This window comes from Lissotriton vulgaris, unplaced genomic scaffold (assembly GCF_964263255.1).
Source record: "Lissotriton vulgaris unplaced genomic scaffold, aLisVul1.2 SCAFFOLD_336, whole genome shotgun sequence".
Classification (NCBI taxonomy): domain Eukaryota; kingdom Metazoa; phylum Chordata; class Amphibia; order Caudata; family Salamandridae; genus Lissotriton; species Lissotriton vulgaris.
The window spans coordinates 1274216-1298179 of NW_028249992.1; the positions used below are offsets into that span (position 1 = coordinate 1274216).

At 48.1% G+C, this 23964-nt stretch overlaps 1 protein-coding gene across 1 annotated transcript in view; it reads right to left on the bottom strand.

Annotated features, from left to right (window-relative positions):
• Positions 1 to 254: 254 nt before the first annotated feature.
• Positions 255 to 23964, bottom strand: part of LOC147663436 (membrane-spanning 4-domains subfamily A member 4A-like) — a 101936-nt gene continuing 78226 nt past the window's right edge. Inside the window, exons 7-8 of the mRNA XM_086950463.1 lie at positions 8631 to 8750; positions 255 to 796 (exon numbers count right to left, since the gene is read on the bottom strand). Of these exons, the coding sequence (XP_086806589.1) occupies positions 695 to 796; positions 8631 to 8750 (222 nt within the window). The 3' untranslated portion in view covers positions 255 to 694. The remainder of the gene's footprint in view (positions 797 to 8630; positions 8751 to 23964) is intronic.

Genomic DNA, 23964 nt, shown 5'->3' on the forward strand with positions numbered 1-23964 from the left:
CTGAGATGCTGTCTATGCAACTAACCACCCCCACCTGGTAGACCAAAGCCTCCTGGACTTTGAAGAACCTCTGTAGGCCACCCCGCCTTCTTACTGGGCTTCACAATGGCAGGGCCTTTTTGATGGAAAGGTTTGGGCCAGGTGCTGACTTTGTGCAGCCTTCACCGGAGACGTGTCTCTTCTGGGTTTTCTGAGACGGCGGATAAGATACTAAACAACCTTTCATTAAGATCACTGGGAAGCCCCAATCTAAGTCTCCCATGGCCACAGAGTGCTGCCATAGCTATGGCCTTGCTATCAATTTTGCATTCATTTAGGAATCAAACAGAGCCCAAATGATATCATGCAAAAAGCAAAATAAACACATGACATATTACATGTATGTCTTACTATCCATGTTCTCGCTCTGTCTTTACCTCATGCTACTAACCACGGATCACTTGTTTTCCTGCTTACTTAACTACACTGGTCATCTCACTAATCTCTCTTGATTTCTGCATGAAGCCGACTCTTACCAACTATGAATACAAATGATGAATTGCAAGAAAAAGAGATGAGATGTGCCCATTGGTCAAAACCTTGAGGCAGTGTCAAATGTAGCAGATGCTGTGTGGGGAGTTCTCTTCCTTGGAAGTCCATCTTCAACACAAGTTCAACCCCTCTTTGTTCTCCCCAGTTCCTTGCCCCATTGGTGTCAGGGGCACTGGAATTGGTCTTTCTCGTTGTAAATTGGAGGTGGCGTCACAGGCGGGCAGGTGGCTTCAAGCCTACGCTCGTTCTGCATGATGATCACCGGCTGCGAATGGAAAGCAGATTGCTACGGTCAGATGGAGAGCACATTCAATGACATCTCCACAAGAGCATGCATTGGTTATTGACAGTCAGGTCATCCGTGTGCGAAAGCACCCATGACCCGCTAAACAGTATTGACCCCAATCACACTGCCGGCCAGATCATCAGCATCCCGACCACCAACATCAACCACGAAAATCCCATCCTTTCTCCAATCCATTTATAGTTATCTCTTTCAACATTTCCTGTCACCCCATACAATCAATTATTCAAGCTCTCTTTAGCAAGTTGTTCTTTGTTTTAGACTCCACTAAATTTAAGAGAACCCAAGGATAGAGAAAGTAGACTAAGAATGGAAGTTATGCTGTTGAGCAAATGTGATGGAGCTGACTTCTTTCAGCATGCAATATAATTGAACATTCATTCTAAATGGTCGTATTGGGACCAAACCTCTGCCTCTGTATATTTTTTTTACTGAAGTAAAGAAAAAAGTGAAGAAAGTAATGAATAGAATGCTTGAATTAATCTCAACCACTGGTAATTACTTAAGCCATATTGCAGTCCTTCATTGTTATACCCACCACACCATGCCTAACTGCAACAGGAATGCCCAGACGTGAGTGCCATGCTCGCTGCGCCACTGGAACCAAGCTGCACCAGACTGAAGCGGCCCAACAAAGCTGAACCAATCTTGTGTCAGAGTGTGACCGGCTTGGCTGTTTGGACTGGACTGTTCCCATTGGAGTAGGACCAAGGCAGATTTTCATATGGAGGGGTCTAAACTAAGGTGGCATGTTGGGCAAAAAATTATGGACTGGGATGTAGCCCTGAGTAATCACCAGTGGATGGGATTAATTAAGAATTTCATCCATCATTGTTTTTTTTTAATGTATATTTTTAAGTATGGAACAATAACAATATGCTTGTGTTTCTATTTTAAGTTTGTAGAGAGTATAAGTTATGTAGAGAAGCCAGCGTGGTTTAAAATTATGTTTTGCAGCAACCCCCAGGGAACTTAAGAGAAGGAGACCCTGGAAGCTAATGCAAGAAAAAACACTGAAGGCAGGACATAGCAAGAGAGAGAGAGAGTGAGGGCAATGAGACACTACAGCTTGAGAGAGAGAGGGAGGACTCCAGGGAGTCCTAGTAGGGGATGGAGGAGAGGCTGAGGAGACATCTGAGAGAGCGAGGTACCAGCGATGGAGGTAGGAGCTTGGTAGAGTCACAGAAGAGAAATAGGCATGGGAATGCAGAATAATCATGCAGCATCTTTGGTGGTGGATGCAGAGGCCCCGGGAGCAAAACTGCAAAACGGGGTTGACAAAGGAATCAGGAGATATAAGTATGGGAGGTGCAAGCATTGCACCCACCCGCAGTAGATTTGTCCCAACTGTATTCAGTTGGGACAAATCTACTGCGGGTGGGTGCAATGCTTGCACCTCCCATACTTATATCTCCTAATTCCTTTGTCAACCCCGTTTTGCAGTTTTGCAAGTTGTTGCAGGGTAAGAGGCACAGAAGCCTTTTATCTAAGCCTTAACAAAATTCCAAGCCTGGGCAGAGTTCGAGGAGTTATGCTATACGGAACTCCACGAAGTGACAAAAGAACTCTACGAAGTTCCGCAAGTGGCGGAATGCAGCGCAAACTGCTGTTCGCGCTGATCTTCCTCCCGCTCAAGTAGAAATTCTAGCCAAGCCGCAGCTGGCGCTCACCAACTTTCCATTGGCAAGCACGAACGGGTATAAAACCCTGCTTCACTATGTAGAGCAGAGTTTTCTGCACTCTGCGAGCTCCGTGGAACACTGAGTGCAGAAAACTTTGCAAACTCTGCAAACAGAGTGGAGTTCCACGCCCATGCCTACGTAAATTCAGGGGATATCTACAATGGGCGAGTGTTCTCAAGATGGAAGAATAAATGACTCCCCTGAAATCTCACATGTTGGCAACTTTCAGGAGGCCATTTTGAAGACAGGCATATGCAAACTGCTCAAAAGAAATTTAATAAAACAACTATGTTAGGTTTAGCTTCACACACAAGCACTGACAAAAGAAATTAAAAAACGTGTGCCGCAGGACAAAACAAATATAAAAAAAGGATTGTTTTATATACACAATAATGACTGGATAAGATCAACAATTAAATGTGTGATGAAAGACCATTATTTTCAGATCTAAAATAGTCCTAAAATATTCCACTGGCGGTAGAAAGATACATCGAAATGACCAATAGTAAGAATATCAGATTTAAGTATCCCACTTGGTTGATCTATGATGTGATTGACAGTATATCAAGCCAATCACTGAAGGTTTATCAGCCAAATAAGCCAATAGCATGCAGGGACAGCAGACCACCATCCCTTTGATTGCGTTCTAAAATAGGAAACTTTAGGGGGAGAAGGCAGTGATCCTTTAGACCACCACCTCAATTAACAAAAAGGACATGGTCCAAAGGGGACGTCTTCCCCTTTGTGAATCAGATTCAGATTCAGAAATGCTTTATTCGATTATTCGATTTAAATGAAGTATAAAATCATAAAAGCTTCACAATACAAATATACATTCCGTAAAACACTTAATCACCATCCAATAAAAACAGTTAATTTAAAAAAGAACCCGCCGTTTCTTAGAGGAAAGGTTACCAGACGGAAGAATAGCTCAAACTTAAACCACGTTAATATAAAACAGTCAAAACCCACAGTGCAGATGGATAAATAGGGTTGAATCCACTGGCATATCAGGGTCCCTTGGTGTTGGATGACTGAACATTTCAAGAGTTCAACAAAGGTCCACCTCACGTGGAGTTGGTATGTATCCTGATGCTTCTCACAACCACGGAAGCCACGGACGAAGGAGGAAGCACCGACGTGCTGGGGGTTGAGTAAGTACGGCATAGCCGATTGGGACACACAGTCAGCAGCCCACAACTGCGACTCACTGCAAAAAACTACCAGCATTAGGACGGCCAAAATATACGGGACAAGAAAACATTTTCTTTTTCCCTTTCTTTTGCTCTCCCACCTTACAGATGGACCTCCATTACCCTTTGTCCAGACTTGGCTCATGAGGCACTGATTCCAATCTCCCTAAGTATGTATCACTGTCAGAATACATGCTGTATTCCAAGCTAACAGACTGTGTGTGTGTTCTAGTGTATGTGTGGCTTATTAAGATGTTGTATAGCACCTTATGTTACCCCACTGAAAAACCTCAGGATTCATCAGATATAGGTAGCAAATATGTCTATATATATGTGTGCAGTCCTTCAATTTCTTTCTCCCTTACAGGTGACTAATATGTCAGCGCATTGGGATCTGCGCATTAATAACCGCGTTCTCTTGTTGTTTCAGGCTTATTACATCAGAAATACTGATATAGCTAGGGACACGTGTAAATATAAAATTATCTTTACACATTCATAAATAGTACATCATCACTTTCCTTTGTACATACACCCTTTATCTATTGTGGAATAACATGAGAGAGTGACAGGGGGATCCAACCCTGGTCCTGACGAAGGGGATTAGCGCCCCGAAACATGTTGACCCGCACAGGAGAGTAAGCCCATTAACTTGCTTTACCTCTCCGAATCACTTTTTTAACAATACCAGCCAGTGTCTATTAAATAGTTTTTTCTACCACTAGGCCAGGTATTTTTTAAACACCACTTATTCACAACACTGACCCTACTGACACTCACTCCCATTTACTCACATAGCACCAACAATAAAAAGGTGCTCCAGCGTAGTCGCTTGTCGCAGCACAGCCCCGTCCCGCAGCGGGGCGAGAAGACCCCGATGATGAAGCATGACACCAAGGGCCCTTTTGGTGTGTGAGGGATATTTTAACACAGAGTGTGTATTCCACGAACATCAGGATACATACCAACTTCACGTGAGGTGGACCTTTGTTGATTAATTATACTTTCAGGAGAGGAGGATAGGCCCACCCTGGTGCCGCTGAGCACCACCTCTTCACTCCCCCCCATTGATATTTTTTACATTTCAAGAGTTCACCTGGACTTCTAAATATTTCAAAGTGACTCATACATAATTTTTTCAAGTCTTTCCTTGAAATTCCAAAATTATTAACTGGGTTACTATATAACTCTAGTCTTTGCAAATCAGAGAAACATTCTTAACATACATTAACCAGGGAATACATTTAACATTGTCAAGGGCCATCGCATCCTTTATGATGTCCCGATTGAGTCCCAAAGCTTCCGTCGTCCATACCCTATGCCAGAGTAATATTGGCTGGAGTTTAATAAGATCGGAGATATATTCCAGACCTAACTCTGCATGGCAGTTAAATGTTGCCACACCCTGAGGCAGTGCTAATAAATATTTTAAGAAACAGTTTTCGACTATTTGAATGCTTATTGCATTCTGGATCCCCCAGATACCAGCCCCATATAGGGCAATACTCCTACACTTAGCCTTGTAGATTTTTAAAAGGATTTCCGGTGGTCTTTTGCCCAGCTGTTTAGAAAAATTCATGAGTACCGCTATAGAGCGTTTAAATAGCAAGGCCCTGGATATTATGGCTGCCTCCCACAGGCCCGAACCATCAAGCAATACCCCCAGGTAGGAGAAGGATTTTGTACATCCAATTGTAAGGCCATCCACCTTAATTTCCTTATGTTTGGCCCGCCCCTTCCCACACACCATCATGAACGATTTCTTTGCATGGATTTTCAGCTCTCTTGACCCAATGAAATGATTATATTTTTCTAATGCCCTTTTAGCACCTATCTTTGTTCGGGCCATAAGCACTGCGTCGTCCGCATAGAGGAGTGAGACAGCCTGTCTCTTACCAAATCTAGGGGAGTCAATGGTGCTGGCCTCCAAATCCCCCTCCAAAGCGTTGGTGTAGATGGAGAAAAGGAATGGGGCCAGCACACAGCCCTGTCTCACCCACTTCTCGATGCGGAAGGGCCCAGTGCATTCTCCCTTGGTCCCAAATCTCACCCTTGCTGTAGCCCCAGAATACAGTTGGTGAAGAAATTATACTATGGCTGGTTCCACTTCTATTTCTTCAAGGGTATGCCATAACTTCGCATGATCCACACAGTCAAAAGCGGCTGTGAGATCTACGAAGATGGCATATAAGCGTTCTTTCTTCGCCCGTGTGTATTTCCCCTGGATGATTACAAAATTGAGGACCTGTTCCACCGTACCCATCCCTTCTCTAAAACCATATTGAACGGGGTTCAGGATATTATTGTCTTCTGTCCATGTACGGAGTTTATTTAGGACCACCCTACCTGCTAACTTCATAAGGGAGTCCAATAGGGAAATTGGCCTATAATTGGAAGGGCTCTCTCTATCCCCCTTTTTGTGTATCGGTATAATCACCGACTCAGTCCAGGTTTTAATAAATCCTACAGCACAACATGCCTGCAGGACTAGTGTGCATATTGGGGCTCACAAATCCGGGGTCAACTTAAAAACATCGATCGGTATTCTGTCCGGGCCCGGTGCCTTATTTCCTTTACTGCTATTTGTTGCCACCAGGACTTCATCAAGGCGAATTTCTAGGTCTATCGGTGAGTGGGCCGAAATTAGTGCGTCGGTTTCAATAATGGTACACAGACTTTCCCCCTCCCTTTTATACACATTAGAGAAGAAGTGAATCCATGCCCCTTCGTCAATGGCAACCTATATTGTTGCCTTATCCTCACTTTTAAAATAGGGTGCATTTACTGCTTGCCAAAACAGTTTAGGGTTTCTGCGTTCAGAAGCCTGAAGCAGATTTTGCCATGCTTGCTCTTTAAGCTCCCTTTTCTGCTGGGACCTTGCTAGGTTATACACCCTTCTACAATTCCTTATTAATTCAAGATCTCTAGTTTTGGTGCTGAGCACGGCTTTTAATTTTGTATACTGAATCAGTTAACATGGCAACTTGTGAATCCGTAACTGATCAGTGGTTTGGGATCAAAACTGCCTTCTTAAAACAATTAAACATTACCACACCAACGTGCAATTTGAAAGGAACACTCCTTTCATGCCCCTTCTAAATTGCAATTCAGTGTGGGCCACAAACAACAGTTTGCTATTAAAAAAAACTTTCTGAATTGGAAAATGAGATTAGTACAAATGCAAATATTGCACTGCTCCTGTGCATGCTGTATCTGTTCTGTATGCGGCACAGCTGCTACCCAAGTTGTACCTCTCCGTGCATGCAAGCTAGCCTTGTGCCGCTTGCACCTACTCCCCTGTAGGAGTTTTGTGTGTTGGGGAAGCTTGGACTGCTCCTGCTGTACCTGTACTGTGTGCTAGTGAAGCTTGGTAACAACCTTTAAATTATAGAAGAGCTTAATATCATTGGCAGTGCCAACTCTTGTTTTTAAAGTCTCCTAGCCAACTGTTGATCACCTACTGTAAAGATTTGTAGTAAAATATCAGACAATGCATTGAGCAGCTAAAGAAAAACGATTTAGTCAATAGTTGCAACTTCATGGCAGTGTTTCTGGCCAGCACTAGGTGTATCTGTCAGTGGTGGAGCAGGTTCATTAGAACCTGCCCTTCAGTGTGGAAGGCCAACCAGCCCCAAATATAGCTGTCTTTAACTATCCAGCCAGTATCAGTGGCACACATTGACACCCATTTTAGGGGACCCATGTTACGAGTGCTGAGCGGTGTTTATTTTTGTCTTCCTTCTATTTCTCTGACAGGTGCCAGTTAGAAAGGCAGCAATCAAGGCAATGCAGTCAAGCTCAGACCACTGTAATAATCCAGTATGTGTAATGAGTGCTGGTGTGCCCAATTAATGTACAGTTTTGTGTTTTGCTAACGGATTTAAAGGCAACATGGCTCTCAACAGTCCCATGTGGGCGCATATTACAGTATTGTGTACACAACTGTCTTATGCACCTGGGAAAGAATACAGTACTTCATTTGAGGCAGTGGTTGCTGGTGGGCACCACCATCTTTATTTTTGGTGACCGCGAGGTTTAAAGTCTGGCTTGACAGCGTTGCTGAAGCAAGGCCTTGTCATCAACAGAAAAAGAGCTTTTAGAAATACTATCGAGAGAGGGGATAAGCTAAAACCACCTAGTAGGGCACTGGAATGTTGAGTGCTCCATTGAAGACAATGGAGTGCTCCGGGCTTCTAATGGCGGGTTGATACCCTGAGCATCAATATTTCAACCCCCTCGGGCTCTGTGAGGCCATTGTTTTACAAATTAGAACATTCTGGGCGGAATGTTCTAATGGCCTTAGAGGCCTCCGTAGTGTGCTCTGCCCGCCATTAAAGGCCCGCTCCTTTGTTAAAGGCACCATAGAGTGGGCCTTTATTAGCCGGTAGAGCCCGCTATTGTACGGTTCTAAGGCTATATTGGTTTTCTTTAGTAGAGCATTTAACTAGCAGGAGCTGTATGTATTTGTCTTTTTGCCTTGTGGGAAAGATTATGCGCAATACATCAGGATTAAATTGGGAAGGGATATGTCCTAGTGGCTTGGGCTGCTGACTTTGGATCTGGAAAGACAGGTTTGAATCCTAACCTCGGCTCAAAGCCTGTGGTTCTGGGAAAATACTTACACTCACTATGCCTTAAAATCATTATGACAAAAGTAAACAATTATATAATGATAAATAACACATCTGCCATCCACACATCCGGCACCTCAATCAGCAACTCCAGAATTATCATTGCCCAAAAAATGTGTTCATCAATATATTGTACATAATGCTCATAACCGGTATAACTCACGCCCAGCCCTTAAGGTCAACAGCTTCTATTGAGCCCCCATAATGAAGACAAACATCCCAACAGGACCAGGACCAGAAAATGACATAAAAACAGAAAGAGGGAGAGGGCGTGAAGAATCCTGATTACCATGTCAGATGTGGAGCCACAGCAGACAGCCTTACAGCCAAACACCGAGGTGGAGATGGAGATGCAGAACTCCACCAGCACGAGCAGCAGAAGCAGAGCCTCGATCCCCTTCACCACCCCCTGGAAGAGCAAACACAACTGTAAGCCGTGCTGTGGACAAGTCACAGTACACACACACATAATAATGTCTGGACGATGCAGTTCCACAGGTGGGTGTAAGCATGATTAGTGTAAATCAGTAGAAAACCAAAGCATCTTACCTGGGGATGCTTACCACCTCACCTATCAAAGTAGTATACAGTTCTCATTGCAGCATTGTCCAAACTTGTGTTATTTCACCCCCATGGGGCGAAGGGATAGTGAGAGAATCTATGACCCAGTATGGGTAGCCAGTGGCTCTCTGACTCCATCATGGACATTGGAAGGCAAAACCTATTTTACTTATATCTCAGAACCAGTTCTCCCCAACCTCCCCTTTCTAGATAGGCCACATCCAGCAGGATGGCTCAGCGAGCTTAATGCGTGTTGCAAACACCTGCTCTGGGTCACACATTGGAATCCCACACACTTAGCCTTCCATCTTTCGAAATTTGTCAAAATGAATTCCATTAAATTAGATAATAATAACAGGTGATTTTTACAGCGCTTATAAATAGCAGACTTATTGTACTATATAATGGCAGATTTTTATCATTATTATTACTCGCTTCCAGTTCATGGCCATCGTACACCTTCATTTTCCTGGCTGTTTTCTACAGGAAAGGTAAAAACAACCGATAATGGACGGAATGCTGAACAAATCAAACATTCTCCCCTAGTCACAGATCTGGGTTTAATCCATTGTTTTTTGCTCACCTTGCCACCCCAGTTTGGCTCAATTGTTTCCATGGGGAACAGGGTCAAGACGGATTTGTAAATGGCTGGGTCCAAACTGGGATGGCATGGAGAGCACAAAAATGATGGATTAACCCCGATCTGTGACTGGGGGTGAATGTTGGATTTGCTCAGCATTCCGTCCATCATTTTTATTTTCTTTGCTTTTGTCACCCTAAGTGCACTGGATAGGCCCAGACATGGGTCTCGTGCTCACAGTGCCACTGGATTCAATTTTTTTTTTTTTTTTTTTACAACAAGGGGTGGTGAGGGACAGAGTCTCTGAATTAAGCAGAAAGCTCTCACCCAGTCAAGAGATCAGGGCTAAATCCAACACCGTTTTTTAGCTCACTGCACCATCCCAGTTTCAGAACCTGGCTGTATGCAAATTAGTCTGTTCCTGTCCCAGTGCATGATGGGAACAGGGCAAACCAAACTACAAAAGCCAATTCTTACACTGGGAAGGAAACAAGCTCCCGGGGACCGGTTTCTGGCATTACAGCCGTCTTCGGCCCGGTTTGCTTGAATCCTGATGGTGCAATGAGCAAGGGTCTCACATCTGAGAATACCCTTCCACGCTTAGGGTGGACAAAAATATTTACAACAAGGGGTGGTGAGGGACAGAGTCTCTGAATTAAGCAGAAAGCTCTCACCCAGTCAAGAGATCAGGGCTAGATCCAACACCGTTTTTTAGCTCACTGCACCATCCCAGTTTCAGAACCTGGCTGTATGCAAATTAGTCTGTTCCTGTCCCAGTGCATGATGGGAACAGGGCAAACCAAACTACAAAAGCCAATTCTTACACTGGGAAGGAAACAAGCTCCCGGGGACCGGTTTCTGGCATTACAGCCGTCTTCGGCCCGGTTTGCTTGAATCCTGATGGTGCAATGAGCAAGGGTCTCACATCTGAGAATACCCTTCCACGCTTAGGGTGGACAAAAATATTTACAACAAGGGGTGGTGAGGGACAGAGTCTCTGAATTAAGCAGAAAGCTCTCACCCAGTCAAGAGATCAGGGCTAGATCCAACACCGTTTTTTAGCTCACTGCACCATCCCAGTTTCAGAACCTGGCTGTATGCAAATTAGTCTGTTCCTGTCCCAGTGCATGATGAGAACAGGGCAAACCAAACTACAAAAGCCAATTCTTACACTGGGAAGGAAACAAGCTCCCGGGGACCGGTTTCTGGCATTACAGCCGTCTTCGGCCCGGTTTGCTTGAATCCTGATGGTGCAATGAGCAAGGGTCTCACATCTGAGAATACCCTTCCACGCTTAGGGTGGACAAAAATATTTACAACAAGGGGTGGTGAGGGACAGAGTCTCTGAATTAAGCAGAAAGCTCTCACCCAGTCAAGAGATCAGGGCTAGATCCAACACCGTTTTTTAGCTCACTGCACCATCCCAGTTTCAGAACCTGGCTGTATGCAAATTAGTCTGTTCCTGTCCCAGTGCATGATGGGAACAGGACAAACCAAACTACAAAAGCCAATTCTTACACTGGGAAGGAAACAAGCTCCCGGCGACCGGTTTCTGGCATTACAGCCGTCTTCGGCCCGGTTTGCTTGAATCCTGATGGTGCAATGAGCAAGGGTCTCACATCTGAGAATACCCTTCCACGCTTAGGGTGGACAAAAATATTTACAACAAGGGGTGGTGAGGGACAGAGTCTCTGAATTAAGCAGAAAGCTCTCACCCAGTCAAGAGATCAGGGCTAGATCCAACACCGTTTTTTAGCTCACTACACCATCCCAGTTTCAGAACCTGGCTGTATGCAAATTAGTCTGTTCCTGTCCCAGTGCATGATGGGAACAGGGCAAACCAAACTACAAAAGCCAATTCTTACCCTGGGAAGGAAACAAGCTCCCGGGGACCGGTTTCTGGCATTACAGCCGTCTTCGGCCCGGTTTGCTTGAATCCTGATGGTGCAATGAGCAAGGGTCTCACATCTGAGAATACCCTTCCACGCTTAGGGTGGACAAAAATATTTACAACAAGGGGTGGTGAGGGACAGAGTCTCTGAATTAAGCAGAAAGTTCTCACCCAGTCAAGAGATCAGGGCTAGATCCAACACCGTTTTTTAGCTCACTGCACCATCCCAGTTTCAGAACCTGGCTGTATGCAAATTAGTCTGTTCCTGTCCCAGTGCATGATGGGAACAGGGCAAACCAAACTACAAAAGCCAATTCTTACACTGGGAAGGAAACAAGCTCCCGGGGACCGGTTTCTGGCATTACAGCCGTCTTCGGCCCGGTTTGCTTGAATCCTGATGGTGCAATGAGCAAGGGTCTCACATCTGAGAATACCCTTCCACGCTTAGGGTGGACAAAAATATTTACAACAAGGGGTGGTGAGGGACAGAGTCTCTGAATTAAGCAGAAAGCTCTCACCCAGTCAAGAGATCAGGGCTAGATCCAACACCGTTTTTTAGCTCACTGCACCATCCCAGTTTCAGAACCTGGCTGTATGCAAATTAGTCTGTTCCTGTCCCAGTGCATGATGGGAACAGGGCAAACCAAACTACAAAAGCCAATTCTTACACTGGGAAGGAAACAAGCTCCCGGGGACCGGTTTCTGGCATTACAGCCGTCTTCGGCCCGGTTTGCTTGAATCCTGATGGTGCAATGAGCAAGGGTCTCACATCTGAGAATACCCTTCCACGCCTGGCTGATGAGGGGTGAAACCCCAAAACAGGTCCTAGGATGCTTGTTTTCAGTCCAGGGAGGACATGGCTTGATAGTTCAGGCTGGACTGTTCCCATGAGGCACAGGGTTGAGACTGATTGTTTTTTTTTTTTAAACCTTTATTTGAAGACAAGCAGGAGATAGCAGTGGTACATTCACAAACCATACAAATATTCAGAGATAGTGCAATGCAGCAATAGACCTGATAGATCCAGGCTTCATGTCCAGGCATAGTACAGTGTAGACATCAATGGAAAAACACATAACATCTGCAAGCGATCTGCGTGCAACGCATCTGCACAGAACAGTTGGTGACTGCAGCGGTACGGACCCGTAGCTCATACTCGGTAATGAAGGATGAAAAGCAGCAACACAGTGGACGCCGAACCACCACTCAACATTTGGTCAGATGAGGGACCCCCACCACCACCACAAGAAAGCAGTCATTGGCCCACCATACCACCCACAGGGACAGCACAGTGTGACTTACACAATCAGCATAGCAATAAAATAAAGAAACATCACCACTCACTGCGGAATATGGTGTCCGGTAGGTGCTAGCGTAGTCCAACAAACATCGTATCACTAACCAACCCCAACCCGATCCTCACTCTCAGATTCAGAGTCCTGCACCGCCCTAGTAAGGAGGTACACTTGCAGCAAACTCCAAAAATCCCTAGGCCTACAGCGCACCTGCATCATTTCCGCATATACGTTGTACTGGTCCTGACAGTAAATGATATCACCCAACCAGTCCTTGAACTTTGGCACTCTGCCCGGCCCCCAACAGCAAGCCACTCGTCGTTTGGCCAACAATAAGGCCACGTCCACAAATCTACGGTGGAGTGCTGGCACCTCCTTAGTATACCCCAATAGGAGGACCACGGGGTCGAACAATACCCCATCCTCGGTCATAGCCTGAAGAGCAGCATGGACCTGCACCCAGTACTCCGAGATGGCCTCACACTCCCATGCCAGGTGCAGGAAATCGGCACCCGCTGCCCGACAACGGGCACATCTATCGTCCTCTGAAAACCGAAATCTAAGTTTCCTGGCTGGGGTGTAATAAAACCTTTGTATGAACTTGTAGTGTATGATTTTCAAACGGCAACTAGAGGAGATATTGGCAGTCACACCACAACAGTACGCCCATTGTTCGTCAGAGATGGTAATCCCAAGCTCAGCGTTCCATTGTTCCCGTACCCGACTAGCCGGCGTAACTCGTTGCCGTCTGATGGCGCCATACAGTTTAGAAACCAAATGACGCCCATCGGAGACTAACAGAACGTGGAGCGGTAAGGTCACGTCTGTCTCCTTAGGGAACTCAGGCAGGAAGGTCCGCAGGCCTTGTCGCAAGCGGACATAATAAAACATCTCCAAGGGGGAACAAATCACACCGCCAAAAAACTGTTCACGGGTACGAAAGGTGCCCTCGCGAAAAAGGCTCCCCCACGTAAGCGTCCCAAGACGCTTGCACAGACGCTGGAACCCTGTCGCCTGCAATAGGGACAAAGCAGGATGATATACTAGGGGTAGTGCAGGTGAATAGAGGAACGAAAGACCCAGTAGCTTCGCCACACGTTTCCAAGCATCCACTGTGCACGTTACCGTTGTCTGGTGTGTATCCACATCGCCCACATTGCCCAGTACCATGCCTTCCAATGGGAGAGGATGGGCGACCCATTGTTCAGCCGCAATCTGTGGCATAAACGGTGTGGGACTCATCCAGTGGTATGCATAGTGTGTTTGAGCGCTCAAATAATAAAGTTCAAAGTCAGGAACATCAAAACCTCCATCGACATAGGGCAACGTTAAGGTAGCCCACGCCACTCTCGGTTGTTTACCCCCCCAGAACAGACGAATCAGCTCCGAGCGGAGACGTTTAAAAAAATACGCTCCAGGGTGATATGGAATATTCTGAAAAAGATACAAAAAGCGGGGTAAGATCACCATTTTTATCAGAGACGCCCTGCCCGCCATGGACAACGACAAAGACACCCATCTCGTAATATTATCCGCCAGTTTAGTGATAGCAACGCCATAGTTAAGCCTAATAGTCTCCTCTCTGTTCAGAGAGACCACAATACCAAGATATCGCAGCTCCGAATCACACCACTCCAGAGGGTAGTCCAACGGAAAGCGATGAACCGCTGCAGTGAGCGGGAAGAATTGGGATTTCTGCCAATTGATATGTATCCCAGAGACACCTCCAAAGGCAACAAGCTCTCGCAAAAGCGCGTTAAGATTCGCCTGCGGATCTTTCACATAGAGCGTGACATCATCCGCATACAAAGAGATTCCCACTTGGCGCTGAAAACAATTAAACGCACTCTGTTGGTGCAGTTGGCGAATCCGACAGGCAAGAGGATCTATGGCAATGGCAAACAGGAGGGGAGAGAGGGGACATCCCTGCCTGGTTCCCCTTGTGATAGGAAACCGGGGGGAGAGCACTCCATTCACGACCACCCTCGCCACCAGGTCAGTGTACAGCAATTTGACCCACGAGATAAATATCCGAGGAAACCCCATTCTGCATAAGACATCGATCAGGTAACCCCACCCCACGGAATCAAACGCTTTTGTAGCGTCCAAGAAAACGGCGGCTACCGGGTGCTCCGGAGCTATAGTCAGGATTAGGGAAAACAGTGTTCGAAGATTATGAGACGTCGCCCGGCCAGGCATGAACCCGGACTGATCGGGCAAACCAATAACAGGCATGAGCTCCGAAAGCCGCGCCGCCAACACTTTTGCCTGAATCTTGACATCACAGTTAAGCAATGAAAGAGGCCTATAGGATCCCACGTCCAGGGGGTCCTTACCCGGTTTGAGTAACGAGGTGATAGCAACTTCCCTCATAGACCCCAGCAATTTCCCCACATCAAGGGACTCCTCAAAGACCTCACGGAGAACTGGAGCCATAATATCTACATAACATTTATAAAATTCGGCGGGAAGGCCGTCCAGCCCTGTAGCCTTCCCGTTGTTCAGAGACATGATGGCGCCTCTAATCTCCTCCTCCTCAAGGGGCCTACCTAGGAACGCCCTGTGATCGTCTGATAGCCAGCAGAGCGCCAGATCATCAAGGAATCCCCCATATCTCACATCTCCCGATTGCTGAGTAGTGTACAATTGAGCGTAGTGGTGGATAAATGTCTCCTGAATCTCCTTCGTGTCTCTACAACGCGTGCCATCCGGCAAGACCAGTTCCAACACATCCGAACTATTCCTCTGATGTCTCGTGAGTGCGGCAAGTACCTTCCCAGGCCTCTCATCCTCGCAGTATCTCCTCGCCGTCCAGTACTTCCCCCTGTGCTTAGCCTCCCTGGCAGCCTCCCCCTCGTACTCTGAAAGCTTACCCCTAAACTGATGCATGAGGTCAGGATCAGAACCAGCCTGCAGTCTGCGTTCCAGCTGTCTTAGGTCAGCCTCTAAACCCGCGAGAGTTTGAACAATAGACCTAAGCACCCCACAGCTCTTGGAGATAGTGACACCCCGAATCGTAACCTTAAATGCCTCCCATATCACCTCCACACTATCTACAGATCCTTTATTCCTTGGAAAGAAAGCTTCCACTTCCTCGCCAAGTTCCGCCTTAAAAACGGGATCCAACAAGGCAGAGGGGATGAGCCTCCAGGGCGGCCGCGGCCTGTGCAGCCCGGGCACTGAAAACACAACTTTAACCAGGCAATGATCAGAGTATGTTCTGGCTAGGTGTATCACCTCCCGCAACCCTGCTACCAGCCCTCTGGAGAGGAAGACATAGTCCAGTCTCGCCCAGGAGCGAGCCTGTGCAGTGAAGTGCGTGCCCTCTCTATCCGTCGGGTGAGCATACCTCCAACTATCAATCAGGCCTGCTTCTTCCACAATGCCCCGCAAGACATCCCTGGCTTGTGTATTGTACTGAGGACTCCCCTCCGATCTATCCTCCAGAGCCTGAACTGCTAAATTGAAGTCCCCCCCCATACAATATGTGAGGCTTCCACAGCAAGAACATGACCCCAAAGTGTAAGAAAAAAAGCAGGTGTATCAATATTCGGTGCATAACAATTCACAAAGAGCACAGTGACTTGCCCAAGCCTCCCCCATAATAACACATATCTCCCTTCAGGGTCCACATGTGACCCCAATTCTTGAAAGGAGAGCGACTTCTTGATAAGTATAACAGCCCCCCGAGCATACGAGGAGTACGATGCAAATTTCCTCACTGCCGCCCACCTCCCTCCAAACGTAGGAGCAGGCACACGTCGCAGATGCGTTTCCTGCAGTAAAGCTATTTGTATTGCATGTCTATCCAAATAGTGTAGTACATTCCGACATTTCCTGGCATCATTAAGCCCACGCACATTCCAAGACAAGATCGATATCTTATCTACAGCATCAATCGACATCACCCGTGATCCATGTGCAACGGGGCATACGCAAACAGTGCACCATCCCACTCTCTCGGGTCAAGGCAGTGGAACGGTACCATCGCACACACCAACCTCACTAACAACCTCACACCACATTCACCCCTGCCATCTTCAATCCAAAAAACCAGACATCCCCCTCCCAACCCCAAACAACAACATCTGTGCAACAGGCACACAGACAGCTCAAAAAGTAACGCGCGGCATACACACCATGTCCCATCAGCAACGACCATGAGCGCCCCAGGAGTAGCCCGCCATCGTCCGCCCCTTCCCTTGCGACAATGGCCACAATGAGCGGACAAATCAGTCCCCCCTTCATACGCAATAGAACAATTTAGGCCCGATACGGCCGAGGACGAAGCAGAACAGTAATCCCAGGTCACCGCCAGGACAGACACACAGCCGCAGCCAACCTCGCCACGATCACAAGGATCAAGTGGAACATTCGCTGCCAACACAGCTATCCCCCCTCCCACCCACCTGACCAACCCCAAACCGTCAGGACCCCCAGGCACCCTCCCGCCCCCCCTCCATCCATCCGTCCATTCAACCAACAAGTCAATCGCACAAAGAAACTCAAAAGTAATGGGGCATTCCCGGTGGGGTGCCCACCAGAGGTGCACATCACCACTCTCACACACTACGCCGTACTCCGAACCACAGGGCGTATACACGGCCCAGGCGCAGCGTGGGGGTGGGTGCCCGGAGCACATCAACATCATCAACCACCGCCCCCTCAGTGACCCTCAATAGCGGCCACTCGGACCAAACCGGTTACCCTCATGTCCACCTCCAACAGTACAAGGCTGGAAGAGCCTAGGCCACAAGAGCAGCTATACGAATGTCCGTGCACAGCGTGCACGCAGCCGTCGTGCCGAAAGAAACATATTCAAACATCCTCCTCCTCTCCCGCCGAGCGGTGGCCTTCCCGTTCCTCCACATCCTGCCGGTCATGCGCAGATCGCTCCCTACTGAGGCGCTTTACAAAGTCCTCTGCATGTTGCGGATTCGTGAAAAAATGCTGTTTCGCCTGATGGGTCACCCTCAGCATAGCAGGATACAGCAAAGCATAGTCCACGTTCAGGTCACAAAGTTTTTTCTTGACCGCCAGGAATTTACGCCGTTACTCCTGCACCATCGGCGTGAAGTCAGGGTATATGGTGAAGTTGACCCCCTCAAAGGAAAGCGCACGATTAGTGCGAGCCGCCCGGAGAGCAGCGTCCCGGTCCCGATAGTTCAGGAGACGGGCAATGATAGGGCGCGGTGCAGCCCCTGTGGCCGGCCGTGGCCCAAGGGAGCGGTGCGCCCGTTCCACAATGAATTGCGTAGAGAACGCCTCCGCGCCAATCGTGCCAACCAGGAGTCTCGCCACATACGTCTCCATTTTCCCCACATTTGTCGTCTCCGGCACACCTACCACGCGTATGTTATTACGCCGACTTCTCGCCTCCAACTCCTCATTCTTAGCGGCTATTACCCGTAGGATATTGTCCATTCTCGCCAGCTGGGTGGTATGAGTGGCGGCAGTGTCGTCATGATCTGAGATGCGCTGCTCCGCCGTGGTCAGGCGTTCCTCATGCACATCCAGTTTCTGCACCACTGCGTCCATGCGCGAGGACAGTTTGTCCACTTTATCCACAATAGTGGCAAAACCCTGCCTCATCTCCTGCCTCATCTGCTGAAAGTCTGGGTTGGGAGGCTGCAGAGCAGTATCAGCGACTGGTGGGGGGGGGGGAACGCGAGCTCCCGGCCTCCTGCACTAGACGAACACCCCTCCTGGCCGCCACAGAGTCAAAGGACAGCTTAGGCTGCTTGTTGTCAGGTTTCCCCATGATAACACGCTCTCAGCGTGTGGTAGCTCCCACAGCGGTGCACGAGGAGAAGCCAATGGACTGCAGGGTCCAAAGCCACGGGCTCCCAACGGAGTGTCCCACCAGCCAGAACACACAGCGCACAAAAGCCACAGACCGGCGTGTAATGTCCGGCCAGCCACACAGTGTTGTCGCGCTACTACGGGATCAGCCCCCTCCAATAGTCCCAAAACCAGCCGCTCCTGTAGTGGCAGAGGAGAGCACCCTCAGTCATAGGCAAAATCAGGCCGGGGGGCACAACAGTAGGTCAGCATATTACATCATAGCGCAGGGGAATAAGCGCCACGCAAAGGCTGCACCAAGGGCTGCGTGCACAGACCTGCACCAGCGATGTCTCCCAATAAGTAGATAGCACACTCCGGACCACATAGCCTGTGGCCCAAGGCAGGGAACAACAGTCAATAGGTCAGACAGCAGGAAGGTGCCACCAAGCACAAGGAAAAGCGCAGCGCTCCAACAACAGGCGCCATCAATACTGGCCGGCTCCGCCACCCAGCCACCGTCGTGATGAAAATGGCACCAATAAATGTCCAGGCAGCCGCCTCCAGCACCTGTAGTCCACACTGCGCCCACCGCTTCGCGTCGCAGGCAGCTTCCCAGCGGACATAAGAACACCACAGCCGGGGGCACGAGCAGGCGCGAACACCCCGCCACTCCCGCCTGTGTAATGGCCGCTTCTCACCTCGGGCTGCAGACGTGGCCCCGTCGCGCTTCACCTCCGGAGTCCGGTGTGGCTCCTGCACCGATGCTCCACACAAGCCTCCCGGGCCACAGGCAGTGGCCACAATCGCCCGCTGCGGCAGAGTGTCCAGCCGCGAAAGAACTCAGAGGGGGAGGGGACAGGGCCTCCACCACACGTGCGAAGCCGCGGTCTGGAGTTGGCAGGGACGCCGGACCACGGAGCACCTGTCCTCAAGAGTGTCCGGCGGGGGAAACTTCAAGCCCTCGTATCTCCGGTCAGCATGCTCCGATCACCTCAGGAGTTGGACCGAGTGTGGCCGGCAGCTCCCCCAGCTAGAATCCAGGGTCAAAGCAGGGATCGGCGATGGCCGAGAGGATCAATACACGGATAAAAGCTCCGGGCGGCAGGAGCCTCACAGCAGTGCGGCCATACTGCAGTGCGCCCTCTAGCGCCCCTAGGGTTGAGACTGATTTGCATATGGTCAGGTCTAAACTGGGGTGGCATGGTGAGCAACAGAATGATGGATTTAACCCAGATAGCTTTACTGGGGTGGATGTTTTGATTTGTTCTGCATTCCATCCATCAATGGTGTGTTGTTTGCCTTCTAAGGTAAGGGCATGGCCTGAAGCCAGGGTGGGCCCCCCTCATTTTTATGTTGAAATACCTGGTGTCTATTTGGCTCTCCCTCCCCGCCCTTGGACCCCTGACTGTAATAATGGTATTACCTGTGACAGAGAATAGCATTGGCAATTACCTAAATGGGCCCTCCTCTTCTAAATAAAGAAATGCCTGGTGTATAGTGGGCTTTTTATCCTTTAGTGTGGTAGATTGGGGTAAACCCCTCGCTATGCCTCCCAAGCGTGAAGGAAGACTTTTAGGTTGGGGGCATTGCGCAAAACTAGAGTGGGCCAAACCATCCGTTTGGATTTGAAATCTCCTAAAATGTTTCCCAAGGAAGGTAGAAAAACGGTATTGCTTGGGTTAGACTGGGAGCCCTTGGCATGGCTTCCCCCCTAACCAGTATTAAAGTGATTGTGGTCTCTCCTTAACCCCTTCGAGGCTAATGACGAGCTGGCCTCGTCATGGCGCTTACCTGCCGTGCGCGGATGACAAGGCCAGCTCGTCATAAAACAATATAAAACAATAAAACCCAGCGCAGGACGGGAAAACGCCTAGCAGCCATGGGGTTAAAACAGGTTACATTGGCTAATACTCTATTGGCATATTCAATTTACTTGTAAATCCCAAGATAAGTGGCACTTCCCCACTAACACTTGAGTAGGCTGTGTCCTGTCTCCACACAAAGGGATGCATACTCACTGAGGTTAGTCTAAAGCCAGGGCCAGTAAGGCAAGGCACCTGTGTATTTCAAAGACATGCCTCTAAACGCTTCTTTGCACTTCAAAGGCACAACTGGGTATAAATGCTAAACCTTAGGCTTCAACTCTTTAGCACACTTCTGGACCTGTGGATACTTTGCAATGAAGAATGACTGCTGTGCTGCTAAAAGGACTGATGACCTGCTGCCCTCTTGCCTGGGTGAGAAGACTGGACCTGCATCTTTTGACCCCAGAGTGACTCCAAGGACGAGTTGGCTGGCCTCCTGATCTGAAGCCTCAAGGGCATAAGAGGCTTCCAACAACCTTGCACTAGCACCTAGACTCTGCCATCTGTGAGTCTACCCTGCCAAGTGGTGCCACCTCAGTCCTGGACCCTTGGAGACTGACTGAAGGTGTTCTAGCAGCCTGTGGATCCAGTGGAGCTAATTCATTTTCTCTGCTGCATGGCACTAACCGGAGCAGAACCAACACATCGCCACTGCTGCGTGGAATGGACCTGTCGCAAAGACCCAGATTGCAGCCCATCAGAACCGCCGCTGTGTGGTGTATTCTCAGTGCCGGGACTTGCAACTCTTCTCCACGGCACCCTCAATAACGATGCCTAACACGCGCATCACAGCCTCGCACCTCCTTGGAACGGACACATCCACCTGACTGAGTGCCACATGCTTGATGCTGGACTTTACATCACAAGTCCTGTTGACAAGATCCTTGATGAAGGCGCAGGCACTCGCATCACAGCCTCACTGCATCTCGGATCTGATGCGTCGCTTCGGCTGTGCAACACATCTCCGACGAGAATCCTTGCAATGCTCCGCAAACCAGGGTTTAAGGAAGTCTGTTCAGATGAGCTAAAGTCCCTGTAGCTGACCCACACTCCATCATTAACTTGTAAGTTTGCTCATTCCGGTGCAAGGATTGCTGCTCGGGCAGAGCTATGCCTCCCTCTGACACTGATCAAAAGTGAAAGTTGACCATGCCATTAACACGCTCTACTTTCCATTTGTTTCCTTGTGACGTCAGAGTGTGGCGCTCATTGGCGTTACAGCCAATTAAAAGAAAATCATACCCTGGACATGAGGGAGGATTCCCTCTTGCATTTAGGCTTTTCTTTTAGAAAAGAAAATGCTCACCAACATGTTCTTGTGCTGCCATCAACATGTACTACAGTAAAGGTAGTGTGAACGTCAGGAAAGTGTCAACATCGGCCTTTAAAATGTTAAGGTGTCTGCAAAATCCTTTTAGAGTTTACAACTTAAGGCCTGATTCTGATGCAGTTAGGAAGGCCTCATAATGGCATTTGCTCCGTCCAAATCAGATCGGGAATGTGTCTTTCCAACCGACTAGTTTCCAACCGGCTGAGTATGATGCGAGTTAGGTGTTGGGAATACCCCAATCCAAACCCGACAGCAGTGGGGGTACTCATGAGTCCCCCCTTACCAGCCGAAGAGTTTGGCGGGCACCAGGGGGTGCCCACCACAGGGTACCCGATTTTCCCCAGCTACCACTTTCTTCAATGGAAACCTATGCATTCGGTCTGAACGAAGGCTCCCATTGAAGTCAATTGGAATCCAACCAAATCGTATCTGGAAGCATCTGAATGCATCGTTCTCGGTCGGTTGGACTCTCCTGATCCGATTTAGTTGGAAACCACTCCCAAACCCATTCGGTTGGGAAGCTTTCCAAATAGCATCAGAATCAGGCCCTAATTGTGACTGAGCCAAACGTGTTCTTCCTTGAAACCTAGACATACAGTTGCATGGTTTTCTTCTTCAAAAAAGAGATGGACCTCTTTAAACCATGCATTAAGTAAAAAAAGGTTCAATTGGGAAACTAATATGTTGATGGGTTTAAATACTGGAGTGCTGACTCAGCCTTCTATCTTTCTGAAGTTCATAAATTGAGTACTATTGGAATGGTTAAATTGTGCCAGCTGTCATTTACTGTGCTTACAAATGGGACATGTGGTAAAAGCAATACATGAAAGCTTCCCAAACATGGACTCTGCCGGGACAGGCGTCGGCTGGGGTGGGGGGGGGGCTTGAACCCCCTTCTCCCGGATTTTTCACTTGCCATAAAAAAAAATCAAGATTGTGGGCGTACACTACTGCATTTAGCAAATACCCAGTGAACAAACGCTGTGAAACGCTTGTTAAACACCATTGCGATCCGCGAAATACATCACAAATGCCTGTCTAGCATCATAAGAAATGTCCTGCTCTCCTGTAACTTGCCGCAGGTGTCTACCCAGCTTGGGCCCTTGTGCTGGATCATCCTATGCAGAGGCCCGTTCAAGTAAAACATGATTTCTCTGCTGTGCATCTGGATATAATGTATAGCGGCCTCTTTTTTTTTTGTCCTCATATGCCACCTAGGTTCTGATTGTGCAACCTGCAGGTATACAAGCAACATGCTGCCTCAGTTCTTTCGACTGGTGGGGGTAGAGATGGAACGGGGCGCTCATCCCTCAGCAAAAGTGCCTAGACCAGCATTGACCGCCAAAACAAAAACCATATGGAGGTCTCAGGAGTGCAGCCAGGATGCTAGTAGAGCATCAAAACAGGGCTATACCCAAAGATGGGAGTGATGGCTTAATCTTTGGACCTGGAGGAAAAAAAGAAACAGTTTCTCATTGTTCCCACCTCAGGAGATGCCAGAAAGATCTTTAATCACGGTTCCCAGCTCTGGCCAAATCTAACCTAGAGACCTGCAAGGCCGAGGTGTACCAGTCATTAATTGAGGGAGGTAGGGAGTCTTTCCATTTCTTGCATATCTCCCTCCTAGCAGGCAGGATAGAATAAAAAATCAACTTCCTTGCCGATGTGGGAACCCTTTCTACAATGCCAAAAATTACCGAGGTAAGGTCAAGAACAATATTGGTACCAACTGATATTGCAAGGGTCTTACTTAAGGCTTCCCAAAATAGGGACAGATGAGGGCATTCGAAAAACATGTGGGTATCAGCTGCGGCTAAGAGCCCACATCTTGCACATGCCACCCTGTTTCCCTGATTAAATTTAGAAAGTTGAAGGGGCGAATAGTAAGCTCGGTGTATAGTAAAAATATGGTTTCTAGGTAACCATGCCGGCTTGACGACATCCCACATCATACCACATGATGTACTCCAAAGATCTTGCAGGTTGGGGTTACTTAGATGTGATGACCAAAGCTGATCTGGTAATAGGAATTCGCCATCCAGTTCTTCCAGAATTAGATTGTACCAAGATGAAATCTCCTTCTTAGTGGGAGGCTTGTCAACTAGAAGGGTGATAAGGTGACTGTGTGTACCCAAGGGAAATTTAGTTCCTCGAGATGGAAAAGCGTTATATGATCTAGACCAGCTGTCAAGTCAAGTCAAATGATCTTTATTCGGATTGTAAAACATCCATAAAAGTACACATAAAATCCAACAATAATATAAAACACAGATTCCGTCCCACTTATTACAAGCTCATAACGGTATTTAATTTTATC